Genomic DNA, 23,332 nt, shown 5'->3' on the forward strand with positions numbered 1-23,332 from the left:
CAAAAAAAAAAATTCTTTAAGGCCTGATGGAAAAAGCTTAGTTTTCTTGAAAGAAAACCCTGAATTTTGTTACCTATTTAAATGTAACCTAAGAAGTTGTATGTCCCAGGACTGATAATTTTGCTTTAGCTCAGGTTGTCCCACCCAGAGCTACCTTCCCCCTGCCTCCTCCACAGCGCAGGGTCTGAGGGGGCAGGGCTAGCTTCGGAGCCCTTCATGGCATTGTGACCTTGAGCCAGTTGCTCGCCTATCTAGGTCTTAGTTACTTTATTGGAAAATGAGGGGTTTTTCCTACCCATGTTCTTCTACTTCTGCCAGCCATAATGTTCTAGGAATCTTGACTGCGTTGATGCCCTCAGCTGGGAGAGAAAGACAGACATAGGGATGTGTGCTTCTGGCCTTGTTGACTGTGGGCTCAGTGTAGCCTCCACAGCTGCCAGCACCAAATGCCGAACCGCCCTGCTCTGATTACGTGGCATTCAAGTTTTGCATGAGTTTGCGGTTTGTTCACCTGTTGGAAGCATGAAAAGACTAAATACTTGGAACACACTGTTCCGCCCCTTGCTTGGAAGTTCAGCAAGCTCTTGGTGATTTATAGCTTCAGAGAATAACTGCTAGAATCTGTGGCCTTTCCTAGTGCCATCCAGGCCCTGCTGGCCAACACAATTCTGAAATTGCAACTGGATTTTTGTTTGTTTTAATGCTGAGCCACGTTCATTTGAAACAGTATTTCTGAAGTTTTAATGACATTGGCCTGTCGGGCCCCCCCAACGCCACCCCTTTCTTCCTCCCGAATCGCTCACAGTTGTGCTGTAGATTATAGCTTCAGTTGGCATGAGACACTCATCCAGGGGAGCCCGAGTGGTTGTTCAGGTTCAGCCCCTGAGAACTCACAACAAGGACTCTCTTGTTGAGGATGGAGGCAGGACAGTTTGGGGCAGAGGAGGAAAGATCTGCCCTGATCTTTTTCCAGTAGGAGATGGAAGTGGAGGAGGCAGCGTGACTGAAAGGGACAGGCCTGGGACTTGGCCTCTGAAGCGTGCTACTCCCTTATGAAGTCATCCTGCCCCCTCCTGCCAGGCCCGGCCCACAGAACACTGTGAGGGGACAGTCAGTAGAGACCTACCAAAGGCCTACGGGGCGCCTCTTTATGAAAAAGGAGGACTTTACCCTGCCTTTGTTTAAATGGTCTTAAGAGGAGACACTCTCAGAGCGACAAGTCGGCTCGTTGTCTCATCGGAAGACCATCAAGGTCACTCTGTAGGATGTTTTAGGACAGTGTCGTTTTGCAAAGACACCAAGCGAGTAAGGAGGATCTGTAACACAAGCTCTCTATAGCAATCCGTTTCATCCTTATAACTTATTTTCCTCTTTTCCATGCTCTAAAAGTAAATGGAGCTTGTGTGAATGGCCCGTGTAAAATAAAGCTTACCTTGCCATAAAATTAATCCCCTTACTTTTTGAGCTTGATGTCAAGTAAAAAATCACATTGTTCTTGGATGGTGGCACATGGCAACTTTTTATAGTCTTTCGAATGCTTATTGTATGCATTTTTTCCCCCCCAAATTAGAAAAAAGGAATCACATTGTTAAATCTCTGGCAGAAAAGAATTGTTAAGCGAGAAAGAGACAGGTTGAGAAGATGCCTTTAATTTATCCCCCCATGGCTAAATAATTGAGGAGCTTGCCAATCTTCCTGTTGACCTGGTTCCAAGAAAGCCCTCCAGGAGAGTGAGACCCACGTGGGGAAGGTGTTAAAAATGCCATGCATATGTCTGATTTGGTGATGGGGGCACAACTGATTTTTAAGACCTATTAATAGTTGTACTTTATTTTATCCCTCGACCCTTTTCTTAACACAAGGCCTCTGAGAAAGCTTAGAAGATGTAGTCTCGTGCTACTCCTATGTATCTTGCTGACACCGTTCTTATTTGCCATAACATAGAAGATGGTTTGGAACGTAACTTTTCTAAAATCTTACGGAAATACCGCTGCATTTTCTCATGTCTCCTTTAGGACTCGGTAAAATTTTAAAGAAGATCAACAAGGCCATCGTCTCCAAGAAGAATAAAGATATTGTGACCATGGCTAATGCAATGTTTTTGAACAACGGCTCTAAAGTCGAAGTGCCTTTTGTCGCGAGGAACAAAGATGTGTTTCAGTGCAAAGTCCGGAATCTGAACTTTGAGTATCCGGCCGCCGCCTGTGACTCCATCAACGCGTGGGTTAAAAACGAAACCAGAGGTGAGCGGTCACAGTTCCCCGGGCAATGTTTTGTATGGTTTTACACTTTGTGAAGGAACGTGTAGTTAGACTCTAAGAGTCTAACTCGTGTCTGCAGGTCCAGTGTCCCTTCTGTTGTGAAAGGCCAGGACCCAACTGACTGGTCTGTCTTTTCTTCCCTAGCAGGCTCCGCGCGACTCAGTCTGCCCTCCTTCCGTTTTCATGCTGCCACTCATGGTGTCCCTTGGGGATTTTTCTCCCTGTGGCATGAGCAGCAGAGCAGAGTCCAGCCCCACAGATCCTCTCCCTTCCTCACAGCCTGTCATCCCCAGAGTTCTTGCCCACAGGCCCTTATCTATTTTGCAAGTTTTACTGCTCGTTTCTTCCTGCTTTTGTATCTGCTGTCTCCTTTGCTTGAAATCTCCTTCTCAGCCTTTAAGATTCAGAATTGATCTCTCTCCGTACCTTCCCTGCCTTGCTCCTGTCATCTCAGGAAGTCGGTGCCGCCTCCCTGGTTATGATTGGCATGTGATTATGCCTGTTCTGTGCCCCTCCAGTATAGCACTTTCCACACTGCATAATGATTACTTGTTTATGTGCATCTCTTCTCCCATTAAACTGAGAGGATGTCTGACGTTGGTGTTTTAAACCTGTTCATTTGTAAACTGGAGGCGCAGGTGAGAACATCCAGGAGGAGAGGTCGGTTCAGAACAACAGAGGAAAGCTAAGTCTAGAAATGTAGGCTTAGGAACCATTTTTCACAGAAGGCAGAGTCAAGGTCGCAGGAGTGGAAGCAAAAGAGACTCAACAGAGAGAAGAAACTGAAAGACAAAACTTGGGGAAGCTTCAGCTTTGCAGGTCACGTTTCTTGAAGCGTGGTTACTGATGCACCTGCATGACAGTTACCTGGGACATATGTTTAGAATGTAGATGGCCAGACCCCAACCAACTGAATCAGAATCTCTGAGGGAGGAGCCTAACATTCTGCATTAAAACAAGTTCTCCCCCCATTTACCTCCACCACCCATCGCCAGACTTAACATACGTGGATGATGTCTGAGAACCATTCGAGTGACCAGTGAAGAGATAGACAAGGGATGCTCTGGAGAGGGGAGGAAAGCCAGGCTGGTTGTGGGAAGTCCACGTCACCCCTTGATCCTGGACGGTGCAACCTGGGCTCCCTTCCTGAAACCGTGAAACCGTCAGGAGACCAGCAAACGTGAAGGGGTTAGTGGTTTTTCTGAGCCTGTGGGCCTAAGAACAGTGGTAGGAAACTGACGACACTCAGACACTATTAGATGGCCGTTTGGCATGTCACTGTGCCCTCCCAGCCTTCTTCTGTACTATGCAATGGTAACATTAAATCACATTAGAATACCACCTGACAACTGTCAAAGCACTTGAATGTGCATTGTCTCAATCAATTGCTTACTGCATCTCTCAGGAAAGGACAGCGATGAGACTCGAGCAGTGTTTTTCAACCCCAACTCCCTCTTTGGAAACAAATATTTTTAATACTCTCTGTACTATCCTGAAATGAAATTTATAGCTCATATAGCCTGCATAGAACAGACAAAAATGTTTAAAAGTTAATATAATGCCAGACTGTAATACAAGGAAAAACAAAAGTAATTTATAAATGTAGTTCAGTAGATAAGCCCATGGGTACAGCTCCACCTGAATACATAACAAAGCAGAGCAAGACAAGCTAATAAAACAAGCATAGTCTCCACTCAGTTTGCATGGTAGTTGCGTTCCTGGCAAATTCAGTGTATGTTAAAAGTATGGCCTCTGAAAGATCCATATGTTTACATGGAAAAGAATAAGATTCTGGGCTCAGATAATTGATAAGCGGATTTCTCCCTGACGCGACTATCCAGCGGGGCATTTGGAGTGATGCAGGGAGAGGAAGGTTCTTCATTCTGTGGGACTGTTTTGAATATTACAGGCCCCCATGAGAAGTACTTGCCTACATGACAGGTCTCAGAAGGACCCTGGAGGCTGAACGGTCCATGTGCGGACGACAGCCGAGTCCGTCCCCATGGAGATGGCACTTTTTTGCCCTTGCAGACGGTGGAAGAACCAACACAGAGGCACTTTTTGGTGTTTATTGACTGTGTAACCTTAGTTAGGCGAGTTACTTAACCTCGCTGGCCCTCAGCCTCCTCATCTGTAAAATGGAGAGACAATAGTGAGAACCGCTGGAGCAGCATTAACGTGGTTATGGGGATAAAAATAATACATGTGAACCATTTAGTGAAGTGCCTGGCACTTAGCAAATGTTGCAGTGTGAGCTATTTTTATGTGAGCCATTAGCTCAAATAATACTTCCTTAAGGAACCCATCCATCCCTGACCTCGCCTACCAATCCGATTGCCACCGTATTTGCCCTCACATCCTTGAGTACTTCCACTTGAAGGCAGTCATTACAGCAGCAGCTTTACACTTTCCCACGTCATTTATGTCAACCTCCACCTCTCAATTCCATAGCTTTTTGAGGACAGAGTTCATTTTTGTTGTTGTTGTTTTCTTTAAAAGAGTACCTGGCACCTGATAGGTACCTAAGGATGGATGGGTGGGTGGGTGAATATGAGTGTAGGGGTGGAATCATGGATGGAGGATGGATGCATGTTTATGGCTGTTGTTGATGGCAGGTCCTCCATGTGCCTCCTTGTCTCTAAACTATACATTTCTTACCTTTCTCTCTTTATCCTTTTTATGTTTTCCTGCTCCCCTATAATCTCTGAGTCCTACCAGGGGCAATCAGAGGTTTTATTTTTCTCAGCAAAAAAGGGCTGAAGAGATGTCCTTAGACACTTTGAGCACTGACAGTATGCTGAACATAGAACTAAGTGTGGTTTTAAAATAAAAGAGTGATAGTGTCCTCGTTCTTGTGCACTTCGTGGTTGGATTGGGGGAGACAAACACATTAAATTCGTCTAGAATAAAATAGCGCTGTGTACTGGTGGGGCTGAGCAGTGCGCTTGGTGGAAAGTCCTGGGCGATCAATCAGTAGGAGGGTCACAAAGGTATACAGGAAGAGGGGACCACAGAGCTGTGTCTTACAGGCAGGTGGGGGTTGGGCTGGGTGATGTTCCCGGCAAAGGCAAGAAACATTCGCTTTCGGGGAACCAACTCTAAGGAGCTTGCTATCGCTGGAGCGCAGAGTTCCGACTTCCTTCCCACAGGACGGTCTGTTCGCAGAGGCCGGCCTTGTATCCGATGATGGCTCTTTATTTATAGCTTCTGCGTTTTCCTTCCCGATCCCAAGGTAAGGGGGCGTTGGTGCCCCCTTGTGGAAGTAACGGGCAGTCATGAAACTGTCTTGCTGAGCGGTCAGGGAAACCTCAAGTCGGCTTCTTACCATGGTTTATTTAAACATATTTTCATTATACATCGGAATCTTCTTGAACTTCATTTAAAAGGACTTAAAGCTCTCTCTGCTGAATTAGACATTCTTCCTTTTTCCAAAACCGTTGGTTTTATTATCACCATTTGCCATATAACTTGCATTTATGTGATGTAGATCCCCCCCCCTTTTTTTTGGTAATATTCTTGGGCTAAAAACTACCTTAAACTAGTTTTTAATAGCTTTGGTTATTAGTGACCCCTCTTACACACACACACACACACACACACACACANACACACACACACACACACACACAGCTAACTCGTCAAATATGGAGCATAAGGAACCTAAATGAAAAACCAAAGCGCCAAGCGCAGATAGATAGCACTTTGAAGGGCTTTGTGACTTCACAAGAGCATCCTAGAACAATTGTGGTTCCTGCTTCACTCCTGACACACTCCCAGCATCTTGTGAAGAGCGTTTTTCTTCATAATTAGGAGTTCAAATTGCAGACCTCATTTCTTTTTATCTCTGTAATATTAGCATCTAGCTTGACCCCTGACCCGTAAATATAGACACCCGTTTTTATTTCAACTCTTCTGTAGTTCTGAGGCTTTGTGATAACCACAGATTACAAACTGATACTCAACATTTCTAAAATCTTAAGAGGATTAAGCATTTACCTTTGATAATATTGCATAGGCTGAAGTGTTCCTTTATTTTGACCGGGATTAAATCAACTTGGTAGTTAAAACAGCACAACTGCTTATCTGTGCTGACCAAAAATCCTCACTGGGAGTCATACATGTCAGCTATTAGCAAAAATAAGGAAATTAATTATTAGTTTAGTATAGCTTACTTAGATGAGTAAAATTTTCTAAAGCATTGTGTTGATGGGGAATAGTTATAAAATAATTTCTTTTTTCCTTTTTTTTAATTAAAGTTTATTGGGGTGACAATGGTTAGTAAAGTTATATAGGTTTCAAGTGTACAATTCTGTAATACATCTTCTATCTATCGCATTGCGTGTTCACCACCCAGAGTCAGTTCTCCTTCCATCACCATATATTTGATCCCGTTTACCCTCATCTACCGCCCCCCTCCCCACTTACCCTCTGGTAACACTAAATGAAAAGTTTGGTAATCCCTAAATAGAGAACGTCTAAAGCCTTTGCTGGTCTCTGATTTTTAACTTGTTTTCAGCTTTAAGTTTTAGTGAGAAAAAAACTAAGAAGTACAAACAGGTGTTGTAAAAAATTTCGTTTTAGGCCGGCCAAGTGGCTCAGTTGGTTAAGAGCGCGAGCTCTGAGCAACTGGTCGCTGGTTCAATTCCCACATGGGCCAGTGAGCTGCACCCAAACTGAGCTGCCAATGAGCTGCCAATAGGTGACAGGATGGCTCAGTTGGTGAGAGCACGTGCTTCTAACAACAAGGTTTCCGGTTTGACTCCTGCATGGGATGGTGGGCTACGCCCCCCCGCAGCTAAGATTGAACACAGTACTTTGAGCTGAGCGGCCACTAGCTGCCGATGGGCAGCCAGATGGCGACTGGACTTGGAGCTGAGCTAGCTGCGCCCTCCACAGCTAAGACTGAAGGAAAATAGCTTGGCTGTTCACCTTCCCCAATTCCCCAACACTGTTCCCCTCCCCCAATTCCCCAATAAAATCTTTTAAAAAAAATTCTTTTTAAAATCTTGTACACGTTCCTTTAATTTTTCATTCTCCATCCAACAGCTGCCTTTTGCCTTCCAAAGGACTGCCAACCCTGAGTTTCTTCCTTGTTCTCACAGGGATGATCGACAACCTGCTGTCCCCAGATCTTATCAACGGCATGCTCACCAGAATGGTCCTGGTCAATGCCCTGTATTTTAAGGGTTTGTGGAAATCACGGTTTCGACCTGAGAACACCAAGAAACGTACCTTTGTGGCAGCTGATGGAAAGTCCTATCAAGTGCCGATGCTAGCCCAGCTGTCCCTGTTCCAGAGCGGTAAGTTCACTCTTGGTGAGGCTCCGTTCTAGAGGGTACCAGCCACAGAAAGGCCCTGAGTGCCTTCACTTAGCTCAAGGGCAAATCTGCCTTTTATTTTTTTAAAGGGCAGGGGAAGTGAGGGCAAGATTTTTTAAAAGCTCATGGTAAGCCTTTGCATTACACTATTTACAAAAATTACATATTAATATATAACACATAGGCATAGGCATTTAGCAATTCACAAAATAAGTATAAATGGGGATTAAATATTTTGAAAGTATTCTCAATTCATCATTAGTAATCTTACATCACCAAATTGAAAATAAAAGTAGAAATTAGATTTCTTTTCCACTTGTCAGATTAGCAAACATTATAGATTGACAAAGCCCAGTCATGGCTCTGGTGTGGTGCACCATTGAGCACTGTTGGTGGCCAGGAGCCCTGGTCTGGAGGACTTCCTAGAGCCCTTCCCACACCAAGGAATTGATACTCTAAAGCTAATCACACACTAGCAAATAAATAGAAGCCAGATACATACAGTGGAGTACATGTGATAGTTAGATTTAGATTGACATAAGTAGAAAGATTGTATAATATATGGTTGATTTCAGACAAATTATAGAGCAATAGGTGCTGATTCATCTCATTTATGTAAAATACTTTCTAGATAGTCGCACATCTGTAGAGACATGTCTTAGAGGATGTTCGATAAAATGTTAATAATGGTAGTATTTTAAATGATTATTTTTCTTTATTTGAATTTGAAACTTTTTAAAATATGAGGTCTGACAATTAAGTTTGTGAACTTGTTGCCATGATGTTGCTAACCTTTTTTTATATCGGAAAGATTATTCATTATGGATTTGTACCAACTGGACAAACAGTTAGCCAAATTGATTATTGGGAAGTGCTGAAAAGGCTGCGTGAAAAAGTTAGACAACCCAAACGTTTTGCCAACAACTCATGGCTCTTGCATCACAACAATGCACCAGCTCACACAGCGCTGCCTGTGAGGGAGATTTTAGCCAGTAAACAAATAACTGTGTTAAAACACCCTCCCTATTCACCTGATCTGGCCCCCAATGACTCCTTTCTTTACCCAAAGATAAAGGGAATATTGAAAGGAAGACATTTTGATGACATTCAGGACATCAAGGGTAATACAACGACAGTTCTGATGGCCATTCCAGAAAAAGAGCTCCAAAATTGCTTTGAAGGTGGACTAGGTGCTTGCATCAGTGCATAGCTTTCCAAGGGGAGTACTTCGAAGGTGACTGGAGTGGTATTCAGCAGTGAGGCATGTAGCACTTTTCCCAGGATGAGTTTGTGAACTAAATTGTCAGACCTCGTATATATCAAGTTTACAATAAGGGAAAAAATTAAAAAGACCCATGTCTGCTGTCATTATTACAGCATAAATCACTAAGTCTGGTGAATGCTTTTGAAGCCTCGTTTCATGGAAGTGCTCACCATCCCATTTAAGTTAATCTTCTTTTTCCTCTGTAAATTAGCCTTGGTATCTCCCATCTACACCTGGACATGTGGGTCCCAAGTTTTTCCTTTGCATATTCAGTATATATTAGCTTCAAGCACTGCTCAATATTTTTTCAGCTGCCCAATTCTTTAAATTAAGGAATGACTCATGTGAGGGGCACAATAAACAAAATCACTTTCCTTCCCACCTGTTATTCATCAAGCTTCTTGGTAAAATCTTGTCATTCACTCAATAAATTTTTTTAAAAAGAGACTATGTATTTAAAAGTCCTATAGAAAGGTATCTTGCAAAGCAACTGAGAATAATCAAAGGCTCTTTTTGCCCAAAAGTCACTCTCACGTCATGTTGCCCAGGAAGACTTCATGAACACCAACATGGCCACCAGCCCAAATCCAAAGTAATTTTAATTTAGGTCAGTCTTTGTACACATTCTGCATTCTAATAAAATAAAAAGTGAGGGGACCTCGTTTACTGTATGTTTACATTGCTGAAAAATAACAAATAAGTCAGTAGTCAAAGATTAAAATGCAAGGATCCTATAGACATTTCCATGAACGATTAAAATGTTTGTGTTTACAAGAATGAATGTAACACACTTTTCTTGGGTATATAGGATGTTGCCAGAGAAGGAGCTACGTCTCCCGGGTAGTTCTTCAGTTAAGAACTGAGTTGTTTAAGAATATACATGTGAATTTTACAAAAAGTAATATACAGATACATTCCTATTGTCCAAGGTTCAGTCTCTGCAGAGCTACAGTATGCTTGGTATCTCCCCTGATTCGTGCCCTTCCTTCTCCGCCCTGTTCTGAGCCCCCAGGAGGCTGCATCGGTGGGCTCTCTTGCCCTCTGCCTTCCCGTTGGGTTGGCTAGTGGGGAACCAGCAGGTGATAAAGGTAAGGGAGGTGAGAGGGGTTGGGGCACTGACTTCCCAGCCCTCGCCCCGCGGTCACCAGGGCCACCGCATCCCTCCACCAGGGTCTTAGCTCCTGCCATCAGGGGGTGTCCAAGAGCTCTTTCTAGGTCACCTCCCCTTCCCTCAGCCCGCCCAGCCTAAAGGCTGGTAATGGTGTGCCACTGTTTGTAGCCCAGGGTATAATCCTTAAAGATTTCTCTGTGCTCTCCCCATGCTTTAGTCCCTTCACTAAACTCTTCTTAAATGACCCAGCTTGATGTCCTGTATGTTTCCTGTCGGACTCTGACTAATCTGTACTGAATTCAGCACAGAACACTGTAGCCCCCTTCTCACCACCATTCTCATCCCCTCACAAGTAAACACTAAACAGTATAGTGCGGTCCTTCTTACCCTCCGCTCTGTGCCTGTCATCGGGTGTTTACTGAGTAACCTGGAATTGGAACCCAGGTCCTTTCACGGGCCGAGCAGTAGGGTCCAGGGTGTCCTGTTCCCTGGTTTCCCACTTTGGCCAGCAAAGCAGCTTTTCACGTAAACACAGGGCAGGCTTGTCTCGTGGCTCTGAAGAAAGCACAGCCACCTGTGGTGGCCCCATGCAGGCATTTGTTTTCCTGACTGCAGACCACTTAGCCAGTCCCCTATTTTCTGCCTGTCTCATCACAAGCTGGCCAACATGACCAGCCAGGGCTCAGAGATGGGCAGTCCCAGCTGAGGCCAGACAGGCTGCCCTGCCCAAACCCACTCACACTGCCTCTGGTACCCTCTATCCAGCGTTCCCTGGGCCTCACCCAGCCTCACTGTTCTTGGTCACTGTGCCAAAACCTTGCCGTCCCACTGATCAGTCTTCCTGACTTTCCCTCCAAATGTCATGAAGCTCTCTGAGAAGATTCACTTAGTACCCTTAAGGGAGAAGACAGACAATAGAAGAGGAGGGGAAAACCCTCTGACTTATGTCCCATAAAGTATAAGCACTTTGAGGATAGAAACTTTTATAGTAAAAAAAAAAAATAGCCTTGAGAGCTTTTTTTAGTAGAAGTGTATTTCATGCAAAATCCTCGAATACAACAGTATATAGGCAGAAAGTAAGTGTGCCCCCATAATCCCATTCTCAGCTTGCCCTAGTAAGTGCTAGCTATATCGTTTTTGAGACCTTTTCTATGGCTATATAAAATATGCCTATGAGACTTTTTTGCATACATAGGATTGCACTGTAAGTTTGATTCTATAATGTGCTTTATTCATTAGCCAGTATACCTTGGAAAACGTTTTATGTCAATTAATGTGGATCTACTTGATTCTGTTATCAGCTCTGTAATATTCCGTGGTATAAATATATCATATCCCATGGATGGCCGTGTACTTTTTTCCTGTAACAAACAGCACTGCAGTGAGAATTCTTGTGTATAAATCTATAGGTACTTGTGCCAGAACTTCTAAAGGTAATTTCCTTGAATAGGAATTGTTGAGTCAAAGCGATGACACATTTTTTGTTTTTATGGTTATAAATTTAGATTGAGAGGATTTTTTGAAAAAGCACAAAGAATCCCAGATATACATACGTATGTTTGCGCATATATATAAACTACAGCATATCAGTATCTCTCCAGATTCCACTCTCCACTGAGCTTCCAGTTATACCTGCCTGTCCATATCACTCCTCTATTTGGTTGTCTGTTAAGTTCCAGTTCCGTAGATAAAGACATGATTGCCCTCACCCATCTAGGTCTCTGCCCAGTGTTCCTTAGCTCAGCAAATGGCACCAGTACTCACCCAGTGATTAAACCAGACCTCCTTCCGCATCAGCTCTCCCCAAACTCCCTTTGCTCTTCAGTCTGAACGCAGATTACAGGCAGTGGATCTAGCCACTGTGTGCAAGTTTCATATATATATGAATATACAAATAATACATATAGATAGATAGATAGATAGATAGATAGATAGATAGATAGATAGATAGATAGATAGATTTCCAATATCTGCTGAAATATAGCCTGAACAGTTCCTTAAGAACTCAGGAAATCCATAAAGCTACTTGTAGTAAAAGGTCATTAGAGGGATTTTCATCTATCAGGCAGGCTTTCCTGATATTAAATATTTAAAATATTCTCTCTGATTTTATAGGCAGAGAAGAGTTCTTAACATCTCAGCGAACCTAGTTACTGCTTCCTCTCTTATAGGACTTGAAATAGGAATCAGAGTATTTTAGGGAGCTTTCCAGGAAAACCAAATCATCTGCCACTTACAGAAAGTCCTAAGTCATCTCTATATTTTAAATACTTGATTCTTTTGTTTCCTCATTCGTTTTGCTGGTGACTATTCATCTAAGATAAAAGACTGTTTTTTCCCTTTTTAAATCTTCCCCTTTTTTTAGAATGAAGGAACCTGCTTCATTCTCATTGTTATATACTCCAGAAATGATCCTCATTGAAGAACATTCATTCTGCTTCCCAGGAGATGAAGAACGGTGGGCTGGGGCCTGGGGCCATGACAGGCTCCCTGCTAGGACACCAGGTTCTCAGATAACCTTTCCTTGCATGACTCATTCTGCCCAGGGGCTGTGCTCCTCTGCAGCTCGTGGGGTGGCTTCTCTTGATGGATGAGTCTGTGTTTCAACTGTCTGAGCAGAGACCCAACACAGTCAAGAAGTGAAGTATTTTACAAAGCTGTTGAAATCAGTAGGTAAAAGTTTCTGCTGTGCACGGCCAGTGTGCCGAGCACTGCGCGTATATTTTCTCATTTAATTCTCAGCTCTGTACGGTAGGTACTGTTATCCCACTGTACAGATAAATAAACTAAGGCCTGGAGTTAAGGAATTTGCTCAAGCCCAGAGCTAGTGTGTGTCAGAGGCAGGATTCAAATCCAGGTCCTGTGACTCCAGATTCCTGTCTTTTACCTCCACACTTGTCCTCTATGAAATAATGCTGGGAAAACAGCACTTCAGTGACCAGGTGGAAGGAGAGGAAAGATGTTATTTTGTCTGCTGGCCCCTCAAGCCACCAAGTAAAGATGAGCCTAGAAAGGGTGTGTCCTGATGCACCCTAGCTGACATTTATCATCAGCTCTTGTGATCAGAAGCATAAATGGGGACCATCAGATGGATGTGAGTGACTAGATGCCAAGTGGTTAACAGTTATTCATATTATTACTGATGAGTAAATGATGTGCCCAGAGGAGGCTGAATTAACTGGTGGGAGTAGAGGCTATCTCTCACCCTCCAACACACCCCAGCTCCTAAGTTTTTATTATTCATGACCCCAATCCTTATCAGAACATTAAATATCCCTGGAAGTGGTTAACAAACGCCTCCAGGTCCTTATTCCATGCCCTGGAGTAATCGTTTATTAACTGCTTCCCAAATTTCACAGTCTCTGAAAATTAACTCTGACGGAGTAGGGACCTAATGTTTTCTTTGAGGATTAAAGGGCTTAGTAGGAAGTGATTTTTTTTTTCTTACTTTCCCACTGACTTTTCAGTTTCTGCTGAGACCATTTTATTATACAAGGTAAAAGTAAACATGAAGGAGCCTATATTTGAGTCGTCAGGAGCCCCAAGACAGAACCCAGGACAGTGTGAGAGTTCACGTGCTGCATCACTGAACAGCCCAGGAGGCGCGTGTAGCAGATGAGAACAGAGTATAGTGAACACTCCGGGAACTGCCACCTATTTCTTCCTAAAAGAGAATCTGCAGTGCCATTCTGTAGTGTCGTACATTCTAAGTGCTTCACTACTTTTATCACGGTTTCAGAGCTAACAATGTTTGTGATGTGACGAAGTTGGCTGTCTCTCTTCCTCGGTCCTCCCCTCCCAACGCCACCTGTGGAGACCTGGCTTATTCATGTTCCTTGTCTCGGGCGCAGTGATTGGTCAAGGTCATCCCCAAAGAAAAGACAAGTGGAAATCGTGAGAGAAACTCGATTCCTCTTTTCTCTCTTCCTTAAATATGGTGTCCTTGTAGGTTATTTCGAGGAGGAGGAGGAAGACGGGGCCCTCGTTCAGTGGGCATCCACCCTGCTGTGCACCTTACATACCTTTTCTCATGTAGCCATCTGAACAACCCTGTGAGGCACACACTTTTAATATCCCTGCTATCTCCATCCTCCATACTCAGAGACACACGGAGGAGGAGTAACCTCACCAAGGTCACTGAGTTCTTCTTAAAAAGTTTGAAGTGTTTAATAAAATATTTCAGAAATCCACCATAAATCTAGAAATGCTGGTCTTCCCATTCACCTCGTTCATTGTTATAACTCCCCCATTACATGCCTAATGTAAAGGTTTCCACGGGATCCTAAGGTGTGCTCTGTGAAGATTCTTTCCCCAGGGGGTTAATAGCCTCTCTGAGCCCTGTACCCACAAGCTGGGCTTCTCGCCAGCACCCCTCCTGACAGCACTTTCGTCCCCTCTAATCGGCGATGCTCAGGTGTGCTGCTCAGTTGCTAAATGTTTTGAATATTTTACATGGGATGAAAGGGTTCTAAGATCGAATTAGTTTGGGAAACCTGGGGATAACCAGAGTTAAATAGTTTTCTTCAGAAAATCTCAGAGCCTTTATAATACTGACATATATTGTAAATCTGCAAGAAGACTCAAGGGTCCAGTGCTTCCTAAGCTGACTGGTACATGGAATGTGTTTTGTCTCCCGAGCATCTTACGGGTTATGTGTTCTCTAGACAACATTTTGACACATGCTGATTTAAATCCTTTGTGGGTTTCTATTAGTAAGTACAAGTACCATAAAGTATCTAAAAGCCCTAATGACAGTTACTAGAATGGATGACGAGTGAGTGGGGAGTCAGGGTAGTGAAGAGGGAAGATAGACTTTGGCATTTGACTTATACTGAGCCTGAGTCCTGGTGCTCCACTTCTTAGCCGTGCGTCCCTTGGCAGGTTACTTAATTTCTGTAATTGTAGCCTCCCCGATAGTAAAATAGACTGCTTATACCCACGTCGTGGAGCACTATAGATTCTCAAGGTGTGGAGGTGGTGGTTGCCATGGGCCTGCACAGAGGGTGCCCTGAACAGTGGAAGCTGTTTGTCCCCTCCCTCCCTTCTCTTCAGCATGCACAGATAGGCTTATCGTTCTCAGGCAGCTCAGTCATTCCTTTATTCATACGATGAGGGTCAACGTCTTGCAAAGCACTGTATTCTAAGTGCCTTATGATCTAGTTAAATTCCACTCAACAGAATTAATGTAATGTCAGTGCCCCCCAAAGGCATTCTGTTAAGACGTATCTAGACTGAAGAAAGGGAATTCTTTACCAGGGAAGGAAGAAATAATTGTCCTGATCTTTGTCCTTCCATGGAAGCTATTTTTGGAAAACGGAAGCTCTCACACTGAGTTAGTTGCTCGCTTCCCTTCAAAGCTACCCTGAGGATCAGCAACCCCTCGTGCCACGTCTGGAAGTCATCAAGGATACACTGAACCTGCCTCTGATTTCTCTAGGGTCGACAAGCACCCCCGGTGGCTTATGGTACAACTTCATTGAACTCCCCTACCATGGGGACAGCATCAGCATGCTGATTGCACTGCCAAGCGAGAGCTCCACGCCACTCGCGGCCATCATCCCGCACATCAGCACCAAGACCATAGACAGCTGGAAGAGCATGATGGTGCCCAAGAGGGTGCAGGTCATCCTGCCCAAGTAAGGAGCTCCTTTTCCTAAAAGAGAAAACAGCAGAAGTGCTCGATCCTTGATAGTGATTGTGTCAGATACCAGACAGTACGAGGCTAAAGTGTGGCACGTCATGAAGCCCATTTTATTTTGCAGAAATTGCCTGGTAGGAATACAAGGCTCTCCTTCTGTGCAAGTTTTGTTTTTATTTCCTGTGCCTCTTCTCTGACAGAATAATGACATCAGGGAAGGCAGAGAAGGCAGCAAAGCCACAAGCTCCTGTGCCACTGCAAAGCTTTTAGCATACCTTGTTCTGTTCCAAAGAGCGAAAAACACATGCGTATCATTACATTATAATGAAAGTACAGTAAAGTTGAGTGGTGCTCTGTGTGGTTTTGATAAGGAGTTTTATTTTCGTTATTTAAGTTTTAGCTGGAAGTTGATGAAGACCAAGGTCAGAAAGCTAGGTGGTAAACGTTTTGAAACCACCAATGCAGAATTCTTACATTAGGGGCTAGGGAAGTTTTTCTATTGTATACCCTGAAAATATACTATAGATGGAATTTGAGCCATTGTGACTTGAGTCCAAGGGAAACAATCCCAAATTCTGTCTGAATCCTAAATTTTGAGCAGGTCAGAGAATGCTTTGCCTAGATCTGTGAAGGAGGCAACGAATGTCTCCTTTTTATAAATTTTTTAACATTAGTGTTCCACGAGTCTCTATGTCTTTTAACCACCCAGGCCTCAGTGGTGGTGGCAATGCCTTCCAGTTCTAATAGCTTTTAATTTCCAGTCACTGAGTTAAGAAATCAGAGAAGTACATTGATAATAAGTATTAGTAATCCTCCCAAGATTCTTTTTTATTATAAAATAAGCCTTCACATAGGCAACGTTTGATATAAAGGAATAAGATGTAGGTGAAGTACAATTATAATGGTAAATTACCATTCTAGCCCATCTGTGATGAGAATTTGTTCACTTACCCTTGTTATTCTCCCACAGGGTGTGATAAATCTGGTAAAACATTCACTGATGATAGGTTTAATAACTGACACACGTATGGCTGTAAGACTAGATAGCCCACAAATACTCAAGAAACCCATATTACACCATGACGCCTATTCCTAATGCTTGCTCTCATTTTAACAGTAAAATGCTTTCAGAATCCCAGCATGAACCAGTAGGAAAGTATCTCCTCTCTTTTGACCACACCTGGTCCCTAGAGATGATGGCTCTTTGGATAGGAGGAAGAATTGTAGATATTACAGAGTGTCAGACACTTGTCAACACCCTGTATCTCCCTGTCAGCATAAGAGAAGGAGCTCCTGTGTGTCTCCCTGAATGCTGGAGGAGGGAGCGATGCATACGTCTTCTTGCTGTTACTCCATGTGCTGCTTATTTTGGCAGCTAAGTGTTTGAGAGATGAGTTGTTCCCTAGTTACCTGGTACTTAAATCTTGGGATTAAAATTGACAATACAATTTAGATTGGTGTTCAGAGCGTGCTTAAAAAAAGAATCTGTTCATAAACATTTTTCCACTGGCACTGATAATATCATTTTATATCATTTAAAGGCTAACGATTTCCCCCTATTTTCTGCTTTCATGCTAGGTTCACAGCTGTAACACAAACAGATCTGAAGGAGCCGCTGAAAGCTCTTGGCATCACCGATATGTTTGACGCGACAAAGGCAAATTTTGCAAAAATCACAAGTATGTCCAGTTTAAAACTTGTTCTTAAACTTGAAGACTGTGTTACAAACTGAGTCTCTGATTTGTTCTGAGAGAAAAGGTCACAATTCGGAGTGCACACCACTAAACCTCTCCAAGGTTTAATTTGATTTGTCAGCTAATGATGCTATTGATCCTTAATCATTGACATCAGCATAAGTCAGTCATGCCTGCATTTCACATGTACATTTCATGTGAAACCCAAGTGACTCCACACAGCTAAAGAGGTATTTTGTGTATTGTCTGTGTTACCTAAAAATGTGGCTCTTAATTAGATGCTAGTTTTGTTTTCAAATGCAAACTTCCCTGTGTTTTAAAAATGAAGATTCTGGGGGGGCTCTCAAATACTTGCTTATTTCCATGAAACAACAGCAGGCATGTACTGTATCCAGATATGTATTTTGACATTTCATGCCCATTAATCTGAAGTAATATAAATTCAAAGGAGTTTGATTAGAATTTTTCTTTGCCAAAACATCTAGGACACAGCTGCTATGATATCCCTTAGTTTGCCAATGTAGGGACCTGTTCCTGGAGTTAAGTTTGAATGGCCGGTCCTTTGTGTTTTTAATTTGGAGCATAGCAATCTCCTGCAAAAGAAAAGTCATGGCTTGAACATTGTTTTTCGACTCCATTTTGTATTTTTTCCCTTGAGTGAGAAGGAATGTGTTCCTTACCAGCCTCAGTTGCCTGCTAATGAACACCTGAGTGCCTGTCCTGGGGAGAAACTCGACTTTCCTGGTGAAATTGCAGCTCATGGATATTCTGATAGTCTCATCCCCATCCAGAGGCATTCTCATCACCTGGGAACTTATTTAAAATGCATGATCTTGGGTCTGACCCAGACCTCCTGAATCAGAATCTTCACTTTACTGAATTCCTCAGCCCAATCACGTTTGAGAAGCACTGTTTTAACCTGCACGTTTCTCTTCCGGGTTATCCTCTGTAGCCTAACAGAATGCCCCCAGAAAGTTCACAGGTGTTCAGAGGGAAGACCAAGTACCCAGAATTCTCTTGAGAAGTTCTGTTTAACCGTGCAGGTGACTTGGGCCCTGCAGACGTGTCTCTCACTCACAATAGGTCATAGTAGAGCCGAGCAATAGTGCAGAAAATTTAAAACCAGATGACGCAAAAAGCACTTTTACCCTTTGCATCCAGACCCATGTCTAATAAACACTAACGTTAACTTTCATTTGCATTGTCCCTGAAAGCTGCGTCTAATGGGTATTGCTAGAATGGCAGAGATTTGCTGAGAAGGAAAGTGAACTCAATAGAAGGTCCCAGCGGCACAGCTGCGTTTCTGCGCCTGGCCCTGCTCAGCAGTCTACACTCCTCATCCTCCACACTCTTCTCTCACTAATATGCCCATGAGAGGAGTGACTTTTGTTATGAAAAGCCAGTAGTGACTCTGCCACTAACTAGCCCTGTGATTTGAGGGCAGATTTTTTTTTTAAGCACTCTGGGCCTCAGTTTCCCCATCTGAAATCCTTCTTGGATCTGACATTCTGTAAGTAAAAAATAACATTGGCTTGCTACTTCTGGGAAAATGGGCTTCCTTTTTAAAGCTCTGCTCTTTTTACTTATAAAATGTTTAGTGATCAGAGTTGAATTGCTAGAGGCACTAACGCATTTGGGGCCTGGCACTCCCTACCCTGAAGTGTTACCACAGTTCACTTAGCAGAGACCACAGGTGACCGTCACCCTCCAGCCTTCAGTCACCTTCAGTCACTGGGGCTGTAAGAGGCCACTTCTTCTCGGGCACCTTTTAAGAATTGGGATTTGCCATGGCTGAGGTTACTTCTCCAACTAAACAGATGGCCTGCATACCAAACAATTGCTGGGGTTTTTTGTCTTATTTTCTGGAAACAGGGTCAGAAAACCTTCATGTTTCTCACATCTTGCAAAAAGCAAAAATTGAAGTCAGCGAAGATGGAACCAAAGCTTCCGCAGTAACAGGTAAGTCGGGGTCACGTGGCAGGGCTAGCTCTGGTGTGGGGGAGCGTATGTGCTCCGCTTGTCATCAGCTGCTGGCCAGGCCCTGTAGGCTGAACATCGGGAAAGGCTGGTGAATTCACAGATTACAGACTGGTGTGCAAGAAGCTCAGAGTCTGTTTCATTAGGAATAGCACTTCAGTGAGAGAAACTCCTCTAGGACAAGAGTTGACACTTTTTCTGTAAAGAGCTAAACAGTATATTTTTTGCTTCGTGGGCTGTACGGTCTCCATAGCGACTTCTCAGCTCTGCCGTTGAGAAGTTGAGAAAGCAATACAGATGATTCAAGGAAGTGGGCGTGGCTGGGTTTCTATCAAATTTTATATTATAGACACAGGACCTGACCCTTAGACCTGGCCTGAGCACAGTAGGTCGCTGAATCCTGCTCTCAGAAAGATAAAGCATATTCTGGTTGCTTAACAGCAGAAAAGACCAATCTTCAGATTAAAACATAAAATAATAGCAACTACTAATAGGAAAACAGTCAATCAGGTTTATCCAGGACAAAGTGAAGAATTAGCTACTCAGCTATTCAGTTACAGCAGGATTTCTATGCAGCATTTCTTAATAATTAGAACATCCACATATTCTTTCTCCTGGATGGCTTATATTATGAAGAAGAAAATAGAACAATCTTAGGGTGTTTTTTGGTTTTTTTAACCCCCTAATTATCCATATGAGATTGGCTGAATAGATATGACCAAGCTCTGTGAGCTCCTAAAGTGAATATCTTAGCTACACTTGTAACTGGGTCAAATATTTCTGGTCATTAAAAGGTACCATTTATACCCACAGGAGAAACTTTATTGCCTTTCTAAAATAAACATTTAATTTTTATTTCTTTAAAATAGTATTTAAAACAAAGACCCTAGAATAAGAGTGCTTGGCATTTTTAAGATGCCGTTTGTCTTTTCTAGGTGATTATAAGTGACATCTAAATTTTACTAAAGTTACCAATTTTGCCAACTAGTGTAACTATCAGGACTGGCTATATAATTTGCAGGGCTCTATGCAAAATGAAAATATGGAGCCGCTTGTTTAAAACTTATTAAGAATTTTGAGACAGCAGCAAGAGAGCACTAAACCAAGTACAAGGTCCCTGTGAGTGTGGGGTCCTGTGTAAACTGCCCAGCTCACATCCCCATGAAGCCAGCCAGCCCCGCCATATTAGTCTGCTAGGGCTGCCCTGACAAGTACCACAGACTGGATGGTTTAAGCAACAAAAATTTATTTCTCATAGTTCTGGAGGCTGGAAGTCCAAGATCAAGATGTTGGCAGGGTTGGTTCCTCCTGAATCTTCTCTCCTTGGCTTGCAGATGGCCCCCCTCTCGCTGTGTCCTCACGTGGCCTTTTCTCTGTGTGTGCTCATCCCTGCTGTCTCACTCTTATAAGATCACCAGTCCTATTGGATTAGGGCCCCACCTTCATGACCTCATTTAAATAAATACCTCCTTGTGCTGGCTTCAGCAGCACATATACTAAATAAATATCTCCTTCAAGGCCCTATCTCCAAATACAGTCACATTGGGGATTAGGGCTTCAACATACACATTTGGAGGGGATACAATTTAGTCCGTCACACCTGCTAACTATTGAGTTGTTTTTAATAACCCTGGGTTCAGTGGTTATTAACCCAGGGTTAGCTACAGATGCTTCCTTTGTATCACCAAGCCCAAGTCATTCGTGCTCTCTAGGGTTTGAACAAGAGGACTGGGACATTGCGCAAGCATGGGGCACTTATGCCTGCCCCTGCCCCCCTGCAAGGCCTTGTCACAGGCATATTAAATTGAAGCCGCTGTTGCTAAGCATGGCAGAGGAAGCATGTCTAAGACCATGTGCCCAAAGAAGTTTGCTTTCTAAGTCCACCAGATAAGCTGGACAGTAGCATAGTAGGTCCCTGATGAGAGGTCTGTTTTCCAGTACAGAGGAAACCTCGATGATGTGCCAAAGGAAGAGGCGCAAAGTGGTTGAGAATGCAGCTGGGCCTTGATGTATGGAAGGGATGTGGATAGGCTAAAACGGCGAGAGGCCTTCATCAGGAAGGCAGACGGTATCACTAAAACACAGCTAATTCTAACAGTGCATATGCATTGGGTGTTTATTAAGTGTCAAACACCATTCTAAGAGCTGTAATATGTTTTGTCATTTAATCCTTATAAAAACCCTATGAGGAGTAAGTACTTTTTTTAAAGAAGATGGTGCTTGTGTAGACTAAATGAGACGGTAGGTATAAACGGCTGGCCCATGGTGGGTGTCCAGTAAATGGTGACCATTGGGCCTGTTGTAACACAGCCAGCCTATGGGACAGGAGTTAAGTGTGTAGTCAGACACCAGCGTCGAGGACCCGCTGGGCCAGCAGCTGCCTGGCTGGCCTCAGGCTGGCTGGACAACATGTGTCCCTTTTCTTCCCATAGCTGCGATTCTCATAGCGAGGTCGTCGCCTCCCTGGTTTATAGTGGACAGACCGTTTCTGTTTTTCATCCGACATAATCCTACAGGTAGGTGATTCTCCTCTTCCATTGTTCAGAAAGTTGTTCAGAAAGGTGTATGACCAGATAAATCCAACAGTGCTGCTTTTTTAGTCTGTTTCTCATGTGGCAACAATCACAAACACTTCAAACAATATAACCAAACACCCACCTTGAAAATCAGGCTGTTTACAAAGTGTGATGGAATCTTTTAAACAAGGACAAGATTTTAGGTTTGTTTTGTTTTATTTTTAGCATACAGAGAGCTCTGCACCCTTTGGGGCACTTTTGGCATCTAGTGATTTATAGATATAAATCAACATAAGTAAATGCCGTAAATTTTGCAAGATGTCTTCAAGCTTTGTAAGCCCACTCTATGCTTATGACCTGAGCTGGTCATTCAGTCGATGCTGGCTCTATGAATCATGGGTTCAAACTACCCCTTAGTACAGTTTTGGAAAATAAATAAGATTGTCTTTGTGAAGAAGTTGGCATGTTGGTACAGAACAGAAACTAATACATTTTAGCATTTACTCTTTTTTTTTTAATCAATAATATAAACTAGTTCCCTATCGTTTGTCTCATTGCATCATTAATGACATTATTCAACAGAATGGCCTACTACGGGAGCCTCTAGCCACACATGTGGTTATTTCACTTTAATTTCAAATTAATTTAAATGAAATACAATTAAAAATTCAGCTTCTTAGTCACCCTAGCCATATTTCAAGGGCTCAATAGCCACATGTGATTAGTGGCTACCATATTGGACCATGAAGATATAAAGCATTTCCATCAATGTAAAAAGTTGTATTGCACAGCTCTTCTTGAGAGAAGTCGGTTAAACTTGGCCCAGGGACCCTCCCTTAAGTGTCCCTCCCATCTCGCTTTAAAGACTGTTTTTAATAGTTATGCATTGTTTTCTTTTAATTCTGTAGGTGCCTTCTTATTCATGGGGCAGATAAACAAACCCTGAAGAGTACAGAGAAGAATCCACGCAAAGCCAAGACACCTTGGCTCTGAAGGAAAGACTCCTTGCCTACATCTTTCATAGTTCTGTTAAATATTTTTGCACATTACTTCCTTTTTCAAAATTAGTTCTTAGGAACAGAGACTCAACGATACAAGCGTTTCTATTCTGATATGTGTTCAAGGAGAAAGAGAAGGGGCAGGACGTCTGGAACATTGGACTGAGTAATAAGCAGAAAGGCTTCCAAATGTCTCAAAGATTCTTTAAACTACTGAGTATTTACTGTCCAGTTCAGGATTTTTGTTTTGTTTTGTTTATTTGTGTGGCTTTTCAGAAGAAATTTAATCAGTGTGATGGGGGTGGGGGGAAAGACATTTTATGGTAGCTTTTACTTTTTATGAAAAAAATATTATTGGCCTTTTTAATTTTTTTTTTTCGTCCCATCCAAAGTCTTGATGGCAAGCATTATTTTGGGGGTACAAATAGTGAAATCTCTAGCCTTTTTGTGTGTTTTTGTCGTTGTTGTCGTTGTTGCTTTATATAATGCATGTACTCACTAAAATAAAGTTTAAAAAACTAATGTCTTGCTAGACAAGGTTTGCTGTTGTGCAGT

The 23,332-nt window shown here is 42.9% G+C and overlaps 1 protein-coding gene across 1 annotated transcript in view; it reads left to right on the top strand.

The window, feature by feature from the left end:
* SERPINE2 (serpin family E member 2) overlaps positions 1 to 23,087 on the top strand; it is a 25,357-nt gene extending 2,270 nt beyond the window's left edge. Inside the window, exons 3-9 of the mRNA XM_019626004.1 lie at positions 2,016 to 2,243; positions 7,364 to 7,561; positions 15,392 to 15,590; positions 17,171 to 17,271; positions 19,159 to 19,245; positions 21,696 to 21,779; positions 22,688 to 23,087. Coding sequence (XP_019481549.1) covers positions 2,016 to 2,243; positions 7,364 to 7,561; positions 15,392 to 15,590; positions 17,171 to 17,271; positions 19,159 to 19,245; positions 21,696 to 21,779; positions 22,688 to 22,725 — 935 coding nt within the window. The 3' untranslated portion in view covers positions 22,726 to 23,087. The remainder of the gene's footprint in view (positions 1 to 2,015; positions 2,244 to 7,363; positions 7,562 to 15,391; positions 15,591 to 17,170; positions 17,272 to 19,158; positions 19,246 to 21,695; positions 21,780 to 22,687) is intronic.
* Positions 23,088 to 23,332: the final 245 nt, after the last annotated feature.

Source organism: Hipposideros armiger, unplaced genomic scaffold (genome assembly GCF_001890085.2).
Source record: "Hipposideros armiger isolate ML-2016 unplaced genomic scaffold, ASM189008v1 scaffold_651, whole genome shotgun sequence".
Classification (NCBI taxonomy): Eukaryota; Metazoa; Chordata; class Mammalia; order Chiroptera; family Hipposideridae; genus Hipposideros; species Hipposideros armiger.